At 46.1% G+C, this 14,168-nt stretch overlaps 1 protein-coding gene across 1 annotated transcript in view; it reads left to right on the top strand.

Annotated features, from left to right (window-relative positions):
- The window catches only part of EPAS1 (endothelial PAS domain protein 1), a 103,482-nt gene that overhangs the window by 61,976 nt on the left and 27,338 nt on the right, over positions 1-14,168 (top strand). The window contains exons 3-6 of the mRNA XM_060187536.1: positions 6,577-6,728; positions 7,152-7,236; positions 11,179-11,297; positions 11,395-11,600. Of these exons, the coding sequence (XP_060043519.1) occupies positions 6,577-6,728; positions 7,152-7,236; positions 11,179-11,297; positions 11,395-11,600 (562 nt within the window). The remainder of the gene's footprint in view (positions 1-6,576; positions 6,729-7,151; positions 7,237-11,178; positions 11,298-11,394; positions 11,601-14,168) is intronic.

The raw sequence follows: 14,168 nt of genomic DNA, 5'->3' as shown, positions 1-14,168 counted from the left end.
ATGTTTTGAGAGTTCTAGGAAAACGAAGACACAAGCTGTAAAAATATTTGGGACACAGCTAAGGCAGTACTGAGAGGGAAGTTCATAGCCACAAAAGCACACATTAGGAAACAAGAAAAGCACAAATAAACAAGACTGATTGCACACCTTAAAGACCTAGAAGAAGAAGAACAAAGGAACCCTAAAGCAATCAGAAGGACAAAAATAACTAAAGTTAAAGCAGAAATAAATAACACTGAAAATAAGAAAACCATACAAAAGACCAATGAAAATAAATGTTGGTTCTTTGAAAGAGTGAACAAAATCAACAAACCTTTAGCCAGACTCACAAAGCAAAAAAGGGAAGAAGACCCAAATAAATCGGATCATAAATGAAAGAGGAGATATTACAACAGACACTGCAGAAATTCAATATATCATGGGAGGCTTCTTTGAAAAGCTATATGCCACCAAGCTAGAGAACCTGGGAGAAATGGAAGAGTTCCTAGACACCTATGAACTTCCAACATTAAAGAGGAACTAGATAATATGAATAGGCCCATCACAGCCAACAAAATTGAAACAGTTATCAAAATCTCCCCAAAAATATAAGTCCTGGACCAGATGGTTTTACAAATGAATTCTACAAAACCTTCAAAGAAGAACTAATACCTCTACTTTTTAAAAGTCTTCCAGAAGATTGAAGACACTGGAATACTCCCTGCCAGCTTCTATGAAGCCACCATCACCCTGATACCAAAAGCAGACAGGGACACAACCAAAAAAGAAAACTACAGACCAATATCTCTGATGAACATAGATGCTAAAATATTGAACAAAATTCTACCCAATCAGACACAGCAGTATATTAAAAAGATTTTTCATCACGACCAAGTGAGTTTTAACCCAGGGATGCAAGGTTGGTTTAATATGCATAAATTAATCAGTGTGATCCATCACATCAATAAAAGCAAGACCAAAAACCACATGGTCATATCAATAGATGCAGAGAAAGCCTTTGACAAAATACAACATCCCTTTATGATCAAAACACTACAAAAAATGGGAATAGATGGAAAATTCCTAAAGATAGTGGAGTCTATATATAGCAAACCTACAGCCAACATCATACTCAATGGTGAAAAACTGGAAGCATTTCCCCTCAGATCAGATACTAGACAGGGCTGCCCACTATCACCATTACTATTCAACATAGTATTGGAAGTTTTTGCCATAGCAATCAGCAGGAGCAAGGAATTAAAAGGATACAGATTGCAAGAGAAGAAGTCAAACTCTCCCTATTTGCAGACGACATGATAGTATACATAGAAAAAACTAAAGAATCCACCAAGAAACTTTTGGAAATCATCAGGCAGTACAGTAAAGTGTCAGGCTACAAAATTAACATTCAAAAGTCAGTGGCATTCCTCTATGCAAACACTAAGTTAGAAGAAATTGAAATCCAGAAATTAATTCCTTTTACTATAGCAACAAAAAGAATAAAATATCTAGGAATAGACATAACCAAAAAAGTGAAAGACTTGTATGCTGAAAATTATGAGTCACTCCTCAAGGAAATAGAAAAAGACACAAAGAAGTAGAAAGCTATTCCATGTTCATGGGTTGGAAGAATTAACATCATCAAAATGAATATACTACCCAGAGCCACATACAAATTTAATGCTATCCCCATCAAGATCCCAACCATATTTTAGGAGAATAGAACATATGTTTATCTGGAACCAGAAAAGTTCTATAGTTGCTAAAACAATCTTGAGAAGAAAGAATAAAACTTGAGGCATCACACTCCCAGATCTCAAATTGTATTATAGGGCCATTGTCATCAGAACTGCTTGGTACTGGAACATGAATAGACACACTGACCAGTGGAATAGCATTGAGAGCCCAGAAGTAAGCACACCTATGGGCATCTAATCTTTGACAAAGGTGCCCATACTATTAAATGGGGAAAGATGAGTCTCTTCAACAAATGGTGTTGGAAAAAAATGGGTTGAAATATGCAGAAGAATGAAACTGAACCATTATATTTCACCAAATACAAAAGTAAATTCCAAATGAATCAAGGACTTAGATGTTAGACCACAAACTATCAGATACTTAGAGGAAAATATTGGCAGAACTCTTTTCCACATAAATTTTAAAGACATCTTCAATAAAACAAATCCAATTACAAGGAAGACTAAGGCAAGTATAAACCTATGGGACTACATCAAATTAAAAAGCTTCTGCACAGCAAAAGAAATCACTACCCAAACCAAGAGACCCCTCACAGAATGGGAGAAGATCTTTACATGCCATATCTCAGACAAGAGGCTTATAATCAGAATATATAAAGAGTGTGCCAAACTCAACAACAAGAAAACAAATAACCCTATCCAAAAATGGGTGGAGGACATGGACAGAATATTCACCACAGAAGAGATCCAAAAGGCCAAGAAACACATGAAAAAATGCTCCAAGTCTTTGATTGTCAGAGAAATGCAAATAAAGACAACAATGAGATACCACTTCACTCCTGTGAGAATGGCATACATCAGAAAAGGTAGCAGCAACAAATGCTGGAGAGGTTGTGGGGTCAAAGGAACCCTCCTGCACTGCTGGTGGGAATGTCAATTGGTCCAACCTCTGTGGAGAACAGTCTGGAGAACTCTCGGAAGGCTAGAAATGGACCTACCCTATGATCCTACAATTCCTCTCCTGGGAATATATCCTAATACCGAACACACCTATCCAAAAAGATTTGTGTATACCTATGTTCTTAGCAGCACAATTTGTAATAGCCAAAACCTGGAAGCAACCAGGTGTCCAACAACAGATGAGTGGCTGAGCAAGTTGTGGTCTGTATACAGAATGGAATATTACTTAGCTATTAAAAACCGTCACTTCACTGTTCTCAGCCCATCTTGGATGGAGCTTGAAGAAATCATGTTAAGTGAAATAAGTCAGAAACAGAAGGATGAATATGGGATGATCTCACTCTCAGGCAGAAGTTGAAAAACAAGATCAGAAGAGAAAACACAAGTAGAACCTGAACTGAAGTTCGTGTATTGCACCAAAGTAAAAGCCTCTGGGGTGAGTGGGAGGGAGAGCACAGGTTCAGAAAGGATGACAAGAGGACCTAGTGGGTATTATATTATGTGGAAAACTGAAAAATGTTATGCATGTACATGCTATTATATTTACTGTCAAATGTAAAACATAATAAGAAAAGAAAAAAAGAACAGTTGGCCATACTTATTCATATATTCATATATGACTCCCTAAGAAAACACATCTGATTCTCAGATATTATAGGTACTATACTGTGTCAAACCCTGTCTGTGAGATATTTGGCACCATCTCATACTGTAAAAAAAAAAAATCTGACCAGTCGGCAGTTTTTTCTGACTTCCACCCTCCCTTCCCAATCCTGTGCAGCCTCTTAGGAAGGGGAATGTAGACAGTTGAGTTGTGAGAAGAAGTTACGTAAAGAACAAAGGAATGAAGCTCTTGTGTTGACCCTTCCAGGTCCTCTGATTACCCAACATGATCTGGTAGAACATGCAGCCTTCTGCCAGAGACATGAGGGTCCCCAGCTTACAACCTGCAGCTGCTACTGCTGTGTGTGTGTGTGTGTGTGTGTGTGTGTGTGTGTGTGTGTGTGTTGTGGGGGGAGCGGGGTGGGGACTGGGACAGGGACTAAAGCTCCCACTAATGAAGGTTAGTGCAGCTTGGCTGGGGCTCCTCTGGAAGGCAGCACAGCCAGGTGGGGGTAGCAGCGGGCCTGTTGCCATTGAGAGCTGAGTTTAGGCAAAGCCCTTAAAAGGGAAGTCCCTGCTGTGATAAGGAAGGGGTGACTGTCTGCCAAAGTCAGCTGAATCAGGAAGACATTATCAGAAGTTAAGAACTGTCCAGTAGTCCCGGAGCTTCTCTGAAAGTAGGAAATGAGGGGAGGGGACCCCGGTGGAAGAGCAGTGCCTCCTGACTGGCAACACCTTTGAGAGTCTAGCTGAAGAGACCTGGTTGGGAAGCTCTCTCTGCCACCTGGCCCCTTGGCCCCCACATACCCAGCTCCTGGTGCCTGTGGAGTCCCGCCCCACAAGGGTGGTGCTGCTTGAAGGAAATGAATAGTGCTCCGGAAAAAGTGCTCTTAAACCTCAGCCCTCGCATATCCTGGCTGTGGGGAGTCATCAAAGCCTGTTTACTGAGGTTATTTTTAGCATTAAAGAACCTTGTTGTGCTCCCCAGGCTGAGCCCACTGATCTCAGCACAGTGCCTCTGATTTTAATGACCCACCCCTTTTCTTTAGGGCAGGATCCCCAAAAGTCCTGGGAAACACCTCCACTGACTACAAGTTGAATGCCTACTGTGTGCGCCTCACTTTAGTCAGTGCCAGGAGTTTCTTTTCTGATGCCTTGTCTCCTCACCAAGATTTCTCTTGCTTTCCCTGCCAGTCTGGGGACTCCTTGAGGGATGGAATCGAGTCCTGTCCGTGGGTGTCCCTAGGACAGGACTCAGCAGATGGTGACATTTGTTGGCAGCTGACTGGCTGGCTTCCTCGCTAGTGGAAGGCAGAGGCAGAGTAGGAGCACAGGGAGCAAGAAGCTGAAGAGTGATTTTTCCATGCGCCTCACACTTGAGAGGGAGAAAGTGCTCCCTTCAGAAAGGCATGGTGTGCACATGAAAGAGCAAGAGAAAGGCAGAGCACCTTCAGCAGGGCTGATGTGCCGCAAGCCTCCGGCCCCTTGGGTGAAAGTCTTTCCTGAAACCATAGAGTGTTCACCCTCAGCGCCAAGCAATACAAGCTGAATGGTTTCCTTTAGAAACACCCAGGAGGATAAGCAAGTACCATGGGAGCAAATAGTTCCACAAGGTTCCATGGTGGCCCACTGGCTTCCTGATCCTCCAGCCATTGTCACTTTAGCTCCAAGACATTCTGTTTCCATAGATGCCCCCAGAAGCCCTCTGGTCCCTCCCAGAGGTCAGCTGGCCGGTGCTGGAGCCACCTCCGCCACCTCCTGGAAACAAGCATACTGGGCATGGACGGAAACCAGTTTGACTGTGCTGTTTCCTTTGAGCTGAGTTGACTCAAATAGGGCTGTTTTGGGATTACTCCAGATTTTGAAGTCAGAGTTGCCACTGAGATCAAATAAATTGAAGAGAAAAATCTTCTCAAGAGGCCAGAAGTCACAGGACCTATCTGGTGTGATTCAGATGGTGCTGAAAAGCTCTCCTCATTCCTCCTTAAAATAGGTCACTACTTGCCAAAATATATATTTTCTTGTCACAAGGGGCACTTGTAGGCTTTTGAGTAAACACTGTTATTTGCAACCTGTGGTCCTGAAGCCTGCAACATCAATACCATCTAGAACTCTGTCAGAAAACCAGATTCTTTGCCCCCACTCAACAGCAACTGAATCTGAAACTTGGACTTGGGACTTCTGGGAAGGGACTCCATCTAGAGCTTGCTTTAAGAGTGTGACACTTGAGCAGGCTTGTAGAGCTCTACTCTTCAGAAGGCCTTGGGTGTGGCTTAACTTTTCAGTAAAAGGTCTCATGTTTTTACTTTGCACTAGATGCCACAAATTACATAGCGCTCAAAGGTCCAGAAATCACTGTTTTAGAAAAATCCTTCCAGGATGTCTACAGCACACTCACATCTGAATGCACTGAGTTAAGCCATGCCTCTCTGAAAACCTCTGTACAAATGCTCCTAGGCAGCCCTCACACCTAGAACCTTGGCTCCTTACCATCAGTACCACAGACTTGATGGTTGGCAGAGACCTTAGCAGGACTCAAGTATGGTACAAGGACATTTCTATATGGTTTCTCTTCTTACAGGCTGGCTGCCTAGCCCAGGCACAGTGAGGAAGAATCTCCCTGGTTTCACTCCAGCACTGTCTCAGGGCAGAGCATATTAGTTAGTGTGGTATAGTTCTTGGCTCTAAAGACTGGGCCTGCTCTGTTCCTCTGCAGAAATGATAGTACCTGTGACTTGAGCACATGACTGATTCTGTTCCCAAGTGGTACCATCGAAACCCCTTGATAGGAACATCTTCTGATTTGGGTCTTTAGTAGTAAAGGCTTAAATTTTAGGGTTTCCTGAGAAAACAACCTAATAAACGATCTAGAAACCGCTCTTGGGTTTTATTTGATCCCAGAGGCTTGGTTAGGGGTGTGGATTCTTGATTCAGCCACCTGAGTTCACTAACTACAACATCTGCAGCCTTGGGGAAACTCTAAGCCTTGTCTTTGAAATGAGACTAAGAATAGTACCTACCTTGTAGGGGCTGTGAAGGTTGCGTCGAGTGACCTTCTGGTACCTGCTCAATGAACGTTAGCACCAGAATATGAGTGCTTCTGCTGTTGCTATCACAGGACAGCCTCAGTGTCCTCAGCCTCTGCCAGCATGTGCTCAGCAGAGGCCTGCTGTTTGGGCACGTGGCATATTATACTCTGGAGGGTGCGTGGCAGCGTGCACCCTCCAGAAAGGTCCACCCAATATCTCTGAGCCATTCCTGGCAGACACCTGTCCGTGGTACATCTGTTTTGATTCCTCATTCACGTAAGCTGTCTGCCCAACCCTGTCCTTTTCAGTTTGCTCTGAAAATGAGTCTGAAGCTGAGGCTGACCAGCAGATGGACAACTTGTACCTGAAAGCCTTGGAGGGTTTTATTGCCGTGGTGACCCAAGATGGAGATATGATCTTTCTGTCAGAAAACATCAGCAAGTTCATGGGACTCACACAGGTGAGAACTGCCTCTGGTTTTTTCAGAAAGGGGAATTATTCTCATTTGGAGGTAGAAATTAGTGGAAGGCTCTAGTCACACCCCTCCTGACCACTCCCTGCATGTGCCACCCTGCCTTTCCCTGGTTTCAAGCTGCAAACCTCAGGAGCACTCTCCTGAGTACTCACTGGTGCTGGGCTAAGTGCTGCTGCCAGCCAGCCTGACAGTGGCTCTCTGCTGATATTAGCCCTTGTGAATCAAACTTCTTTTCACCATAAGTCCTGTTACATCCCTCTGTCCGTAGACCTAACACCGGGCTCAGCATATGAGAAGACTCCATCTTCTCCCTATCTCCAGATCTAGAAGGGGGCTGGCTCACTTTCCTTTTAGAATCTTTGCTTGAGTGCAAGAAGTGATGAAACCTAACCTTAACTTTTGGAACAGGTGGAGTTAACAGGACACAGTATCTTTGACTTCACTCATCCCTGTGACCATGAGGAGATCCGCGAGAACCTGAGTCTCAAGAATGGTATGATGTCCTTCATTATGTGCTACCTTCCTGCCTGCTTCTCCTGGGAAGGAGCCTGCATTTGTTCTGTTCATACAGACAATACCTGGTATGGCATCGTGACCCAAGGGAAAGGAAAAACAAAAACAAACTGATGTCAGTAATAATAATAATAATAATAATAATAATAATAATAATAAATCCAGCAGAATCTGTGAAAGTTTGAGGGCTCTGAAAGATCCCTTGGTCCTGCATGCGATCATACCTCTCTGATATCACCCCTTGGGCTTAAGACACAGTCTCCATGTTTTATCCCTCAGAAGACCTGCATCTCTGTCAGATGACACCATCCAAACAGCAAGCTCTTCTGTGCCCAAGTGCTCATGGTGACTGTAGAAACCGCTATTGCAGCCACGGCTGTGTGGCAAACCATCCCAAACCTGATTACCTCTCATGATTCTGCAGATTATATGAGCAGTGATTCTGTTCTCTGTGACCTCAGCTGGACTGCCATTGTCTGGAGGCTGGCCTAGGTGGGATGACCCAAATGAGTCACCCTGTCAGCTGGGATCCTGCAGCCAGGGCTAGACACATGGGACTCATCTGGGATGTTGATACAACTGGATCTCTGTCACTCCAGGGAGTCTCACTTCAGGGAGCCTGTCTACATCTATCCTGGGCATCTCAGGACTCCCTGAAGTACAAAAGTGGAAGCTGATAACCCTTCTGAAAGCTCAGTTTTTATGTCACCATTGGGGCTTTACCCCTCTGAGGTGAACTTTTTAAACTGGAGGGAGACACTCTAGGGACTGGGTAGTGGGGCACCTGGCTGAGCACACATGTTACAATATGGAAGGACCCAGGTTCAGGCCCCTGACCCCCAACTGCAAGGGGAAGGCTTTGCAAGTGGTGGAGCAGACCTACAGGTGTCTCTCTGTCTGTCTCCCTCTCTATTACCCCCTTCCCTCTTAATTTCTGGCTGTCTCTATTCAATAAAGAAAGAAAGATAATTTAAAGAAAAGGGTGGGGGAGACTCCACAGCAATGTGACTTCTTCCAGTGCATTGGGAGCTGGACTCAGACCTCGGTCCTGCACATGGGAAAGCAGGCACACTATCCAGATGAGCTGTTTTGCCAGCCCCAGAAGCTTAGTCGTGAAACCGGCACAGCACCACTCCTCCCCCTTGAGAGTAAGTTTCAGCACAGCCCCAGTCCCATGTGCACACCTGTCAGGAGATGTGGTGCACTGGGACCACCCTTCGAGGCTAACTCCCTCAGGAACCTACAAGTGAATACAATCCTCTGGTAATAAGTCTTAAGCAGATAATGGGAACAAGATTTAAAGGGACCGTGGACTGCACCTTACCTGCAGTGGCATCTGGCAATCGCCAGTGGCTCTCGGCCCTATCTGGCTACATAGGGATTTGCAGAAGCAGCAGGAGTGGTTACTTATCTCCTGTACCAGAGCAGTCAAGCAAAGGCATGGGTTGGAATGATGTGATGAAGATAGAAGCTTTGAATAAGAATAAGGCTCAGTGACTTTTAAGGTCCCCACTGAACCTGAGATTCAGTCACTCACCTGAGAAAAGTCTGTTCATGTCTAGTCAGCCCCTTAATGGCTGTCAGAGGCAGTAATGCTTCACTGTCCCCCTACCCCACCCCCACTTATTTCAGTCTGAGCCTGCAGTCTGGATCAGCAAAGTCTATAATCCACTCCCCCTCCCAACCCCCCAAACACAACAACCTCTCACCTAGTCTCTCTTATCTTACACCAAAGCCACCAGCATCTAGACTGCATATTCTGGAGAACATTCCACGGGCCATTTCATATCTGAACTCTGCTTTTCAGAAAGTCCTTGCTGGTTCTAAGGAGAAAGCACTGCCATAAATCCCTCCCCCCCTTTTTTTATGAATCCCTTTCCATAGCAGGTACTTGGGACCTGAGAAAGCCAGTCTCACTCCAGAAATTCTTTGGTCCTTGGGTTCTCAGACTCAGTACATCCAGAGCATGTAGACTTGTCTAACTATATGGCCTGAATGAAGTACTTAATTGCTTTGTTCTCAGTCTTTCAAGTAGAGGATACTCGATTAGGTAAAAGCCTTTCAAGTAGATGATACTTGATTAGGCCCTCCCAGTAAGTCAACTCTAAGGAGAACTTCATATCTCTTGCTCCCTATGCCAAGGACAAGGGATCAGTCAAACTCAATGAATCAGCAAATACTTCTAGAAAGAGCTGGTCTATGTTGGACTTACAATCTGAAAGCAAAGAGCTAGTGAGAGCTCTCAAAGGAAGATAAGGCCATGAGGCAGATTATGGAAGGCTTTGAAGGGTGGGTGGAGGGCCTCGAACTTTATCCTGTAGGTAGAGAGGAGCTATTGAAGGTTTTTGAGCCAGGGCGGGGTAATCTGATTGAAGTTATGTTTAGCAAGGCAAATGGCAGAATGGGGAGGACTCAGAGATTAACAAATTGGGCTGCAGGCCTACAGCCACATAAGAGTCCCTTATAGCAGATCATCCTAACACTTGTGTTGGTCCTAGTGGTGAAGCCAAGTCCCAAGGTACAAGCCTGTCTCACAGTATGGGAAACCCACCTAGGAAAATGAAAACTGTAAGAAATAAGTATGGGAAAAGTGATTTTTTTTTTTTTTATAATCATGATGGTAGGATAGTTTCTCTTAAAAAAAATAGTCACCATTTGGTCAGTTAACTTAGTGGGTGTTTCTGAGGATGTTCAAGACATGCAAAAGCACAACTCATTTGACACATGGCATTTTGGGGGGCATACCAGTCATATCATGACCTCTGAAACTTGCAGTACAGAGACCGGTGGTCATGCCTGGAGGGAGGGGGTGACTGCTTCAAGTAAGACTCTGGATTAGCCTTGGATGCTGCCCCTGGGGCAGGGGTGTGTCTGGGACAGTCTAGACTAGGCAGGATGAGATAGGCAGAAATGAGATGGGTAAGGGAGACTCTGCTGACTGACACTTGCTATACTAGTTACTTTGCTTTTAAAAAGCAGGGAAAGTTCCGAATGGGCAGGTTGTTCGGAGACTATAAATATGGCAATTATATTGTTTGTCTTGTGACTTACTAATTCTAGCTAGGAAAGAATCTGATCCATGTTGTGTTAATCCCCACCGTGGATGTGTTCACTAATCCTAAGAGATTTGGGCCTGACATCTTTCTTGATGTCACACACCATTTGGGAAGAAAGCTGGCATTTTAGTATCCTGAATGCAATCACTGCAGTTTGGAAACAGGGTGCAGGAGGGAGGACAGGAGGGTCCCAGGAACACTTTTAAGAGGTTTATCACTGGGGGCCGGGCAGTAGCACAGAGGGTGAAGCGCACATGGCACGATGCACAAAGACCAGTGTAAGGATTCTGGTTCGAGCCCCCAGCTCCCCACCTGCAGAAGGAGGTCGCTTCACAGGTGGTCTTTCTCTCCTCCTCTCTGTCTTTACCTCCTCTCTCCATTTCTTTCTGTCTTATTCAACAACAGCTACATCAATACCAACAACAATAATAACCACAACAATGATAAAACAGCAAGGGCAACAAAAAGGGGAAAGAAATAGCCTCCAGGAGCAGTGGAGGAGCCCCAGCAATAACCCTGGAGGCAAAAAAAAAAAAGGCTTATCACCTTGGATGAATTGTCATCCTACCAGATTGTCCCTTGGAATTCTTCCAAGAGACTCTGGTTCACCCCAAGAGGTGTTGGTAGTTACTAAGCACCCACTGCCTGGCCATTCAAGTGAGTGTAACCACATTCCAGGAGCAGTGTCCTCCAGGTAGGGAGACACACTTGAAACCAAGATGGTGAGCTTCTGGTGAGTAAATCCTTAGGAAAAGCAAACAATGCATTGTCCAGGAAAATTGCAACTGGAACCCCCCAACCCTCACTGAATATGAATATAAATATAAAACAAAATCCAACTGACTCCCACCATCTTTCTCTGTTAGGCTCTGGTTTTGGGAAGAAAAGCAAAGACATGTCCACAGAGCGAGACTTCTTCATGAGGATGAAGTGCACAGTCACCAACAGAGGCCGAACCGTCAACCTCAAGTCAGCCACCTGGAAGGTAAGAGGACCTGGGGCAGGGCTGGAGTCCCAGGAGTGTCCGTCCTCCCTCCCCACACTCTCAGCCCTGCCATCTAACCTCCACCTCTGGTCTGCAGGTCCTGCACTGCACCGGCCAGGTGAAGGTCTACAACAACTGCCCCCCTCACAGTGGTCTCTGTGGCTACAAGGAGCCGCTGCTCTCCTGTCTCATCATCATGTGTGAACCCATCCAGCACCCATCCCACATGGACATCCCCCTGGACAGCAAGACCTTCCTGAGCCGCCACAGCATGGACATGAAGTTCACCTACTGTGATGACAGGTGGGGCATGTGTGTGCGCCCATGGGAAAGGGTTGGTCTGGCCACACATGTTGTGGTGCTGGTTCCCGTGTGACTGTTTCCCTCCATTGCTGTAGCTGATGGTGTGTCTTGTGGCCCACACAGCACTGGGGTCTGCCTGCAGAGCTATGGCAGCCAGCAAGCTTGTATTTCACTGCCGATTGCTGTCTTGTGTGCGTGCCCCTTCCGTTATGTATCTGGCTTCCAAGGAGACTTCTAGGCTGGTCCCCAGCAGTTGAGGGCCAAGGCAATGTGATCAGCACTCCCCATGCAGAGGCCAGCCGGGAGCCACAGGTTCTAGCCTGTAAATTGCCCTTTGCCTGCTGACTTCTTGTTCTTGCTCAACTCGGGACTCTGTCCTCAATCTCAACTGCTCCTGCGGCAACTCCACTCCAGCCACTGCCCATCGGAGCTCCAAAGGCTTTTGATGATAGAAGCTAAGACAAACTCTAACCTGCACCACCTAGGAATCCTTTCAGTGGTTAGGAGCATCAGCTTTGGGTTCAGATAGTCTGGGTTTGAACTGATTAGTCAATGTTCCATGTTAGATATTCTCCTCACCATATATTGTTTATTAAAGTTGATGAAAGAGCAGCTGAGGTGGCAGACGTAAGCCATACCTTTGCGAGTTGGTAGCTCAAGGTGATGTATAAAACAGGAAGGAAGAGGCTTGGGGTGCCCTGGGAGGAGGGAGTAGAGCCACAGCACAGCTCCTGACTCCTTCACTGTCTCACCTCTGACCTCTTTACTATGCCAGGGTGGGGCCTTAAGTAGCTCACTGGGGTAGTGTGTTGCTTTGCCATGTGCACAACCTAAGTTTGAGACTGGCACCCACTAAATTTGAAGGAAACTTTGGTACTGTGGTCTCTGTCTTTCTGCCTCTTTCTCTAGCTGGTGTGGGGAGGGGAGGGGAGGGAGGGGGTAAGGGGATGAGAGGAGAGGGGCAGGGAGAAGGGGAGAGGAGAGAAAAGGAGAGGGGAGGGGAGGAGAGGAGAGGGAGGGGATGAGAGGAGAGGGAGGGGAGGGGAGGGGAGGGGAGGGGAGGAGAGGAGAGGGGAGGGGAGGAGAGGAGAGGAGAGGAGAGGAGAGGGGAGGAGAGGGGAGGAGAGGGGAGGAGAGGGGAGGAGTGGGAGGAGTGGGGAGGAGAGGACTAGGAGTTTAGGGAGGCAAAAGGAGGGAATGGGAAGTAGGGAGAAAAGGCTGGATCCAGGGTCAGCCTGACTGCAGTAAATGTGGCCGTGGCTTGTGACCTGAAGTACCCTTCAGGTCAGACCTCTCCCAGCCTGACTGTCAGCTTTCTGCAGCAGGCAGTCAGTCACTGCCTTTCCCCACAGTCACAGCTCCTGTGGTGACTGTTGTTCCCGCACTCCTCTCTGCCTAAAGCCTGCGATCTCAGCTTCCCCTTCTACCAAATGGAAATGTTACTTTCTCAGTCTGTTTCACAGGGATTGTGACAAAAATCAGATAATGGCTTTCACAGCACTTTGCCAAGGACAAACACCAGAACTTCTTGTTCCTACACATATCTTACTCACTGTCCTCCCCCAAGGTCCTACTAAACTCAAGGGGTCAAGATCCCTTCTAGGAGACAGATAAGAACTGGGGGGGGGGGGGGGAGAACTGAAGGTGAGTCCACCAGCAAGTAGCTAACTGCCTTGTGGGTCAGTCAGCAGACAGTCCTTAAGTGTCAGGAGACAGCTTCTGCTTAGCCTCCCCCGGGCCCACTCACCTTCCTTTCATTAGCTGAACTCCAGGAGGGGGGGGGCTTTCTTTGTGGGTGAGGCTCTACTTCTCACAGGCTGAGTTTCTCCCTGATTCTACACTGATCTAGTGTGACATTGTGCCCCTTCTTAGAATTAGCCACTAATCCAGGCACAATTTAGGAACCTTTGAGAAAGTATCCTTGATCATTCCTACCCATCAGTCTCAGCGCCAGAGTGCTGGGGCTCAAGGCTTTTGGAGGTAATGAATAGTTAAAAGTAGAAATAATTCTCTGATTTCATAGGCAGTAGATGTCATCTGAAGGCCTTTGTCCTGGGACGGAGACAGCGTTCATTATAGTCATTAGCATTGTTGTTGTTGTGATGATGATGATGATAATTAGAAAAATTGCTCCAAATGCAGGCACCAGAGAAATCCACGTGGTAGATTATTCATGTGAGGTTATTCATCAGATGCAGTTTTGTATTCCAATAAACGTTCTGCGCAGAAGACACTTTTATGATGTGATTTCCTCTCTGTAGTTTCCCAGAGCCCAGCATGTCTGACTTAAGGGTGGGGTGGCGCTTATGGCAAAGAAGAGGGTCTTAGCCTAGGGACAGCTGCAGTGCTGTGGACTGTAGGCCTGTAGGCGTGACTTGTATGCGTGATATGACATCATAGCACTGTGGGGTGAGCAGACTCTAAAATCCCAGAAAATAACTTGTCATCCCTGGATAACAATAAAAGAGGGTAGACCCTAGAAGCTTAAGCTTTTGATCTTTAAATAAAGAAGAGATCCCTTTGGAAAGAGTGCTTGGACAATATATTCTCTAGTTTGGGGTGAATTTC

The sequence above is a fragment of the Erinaceus europaeus genome, chromosome 3, assembly GCF_950295315.1.
Source record: "Erinaceus europaeus chromosome 3, mEriEur2.1, whole genome shotgun sequence".
NCBI classification, from domain to species: domain Eukaryota; kingdom Metazoa; phylum Chordata; class Mammalia; order Eulipotyphla; family Erinaceidae; genus Erinaceus; species Erinaceus europaeus.
Note: the sequence above shows the minus strand (reverse complement) of the source record. Positions and strands in the feature narration are given on the sequence as shown.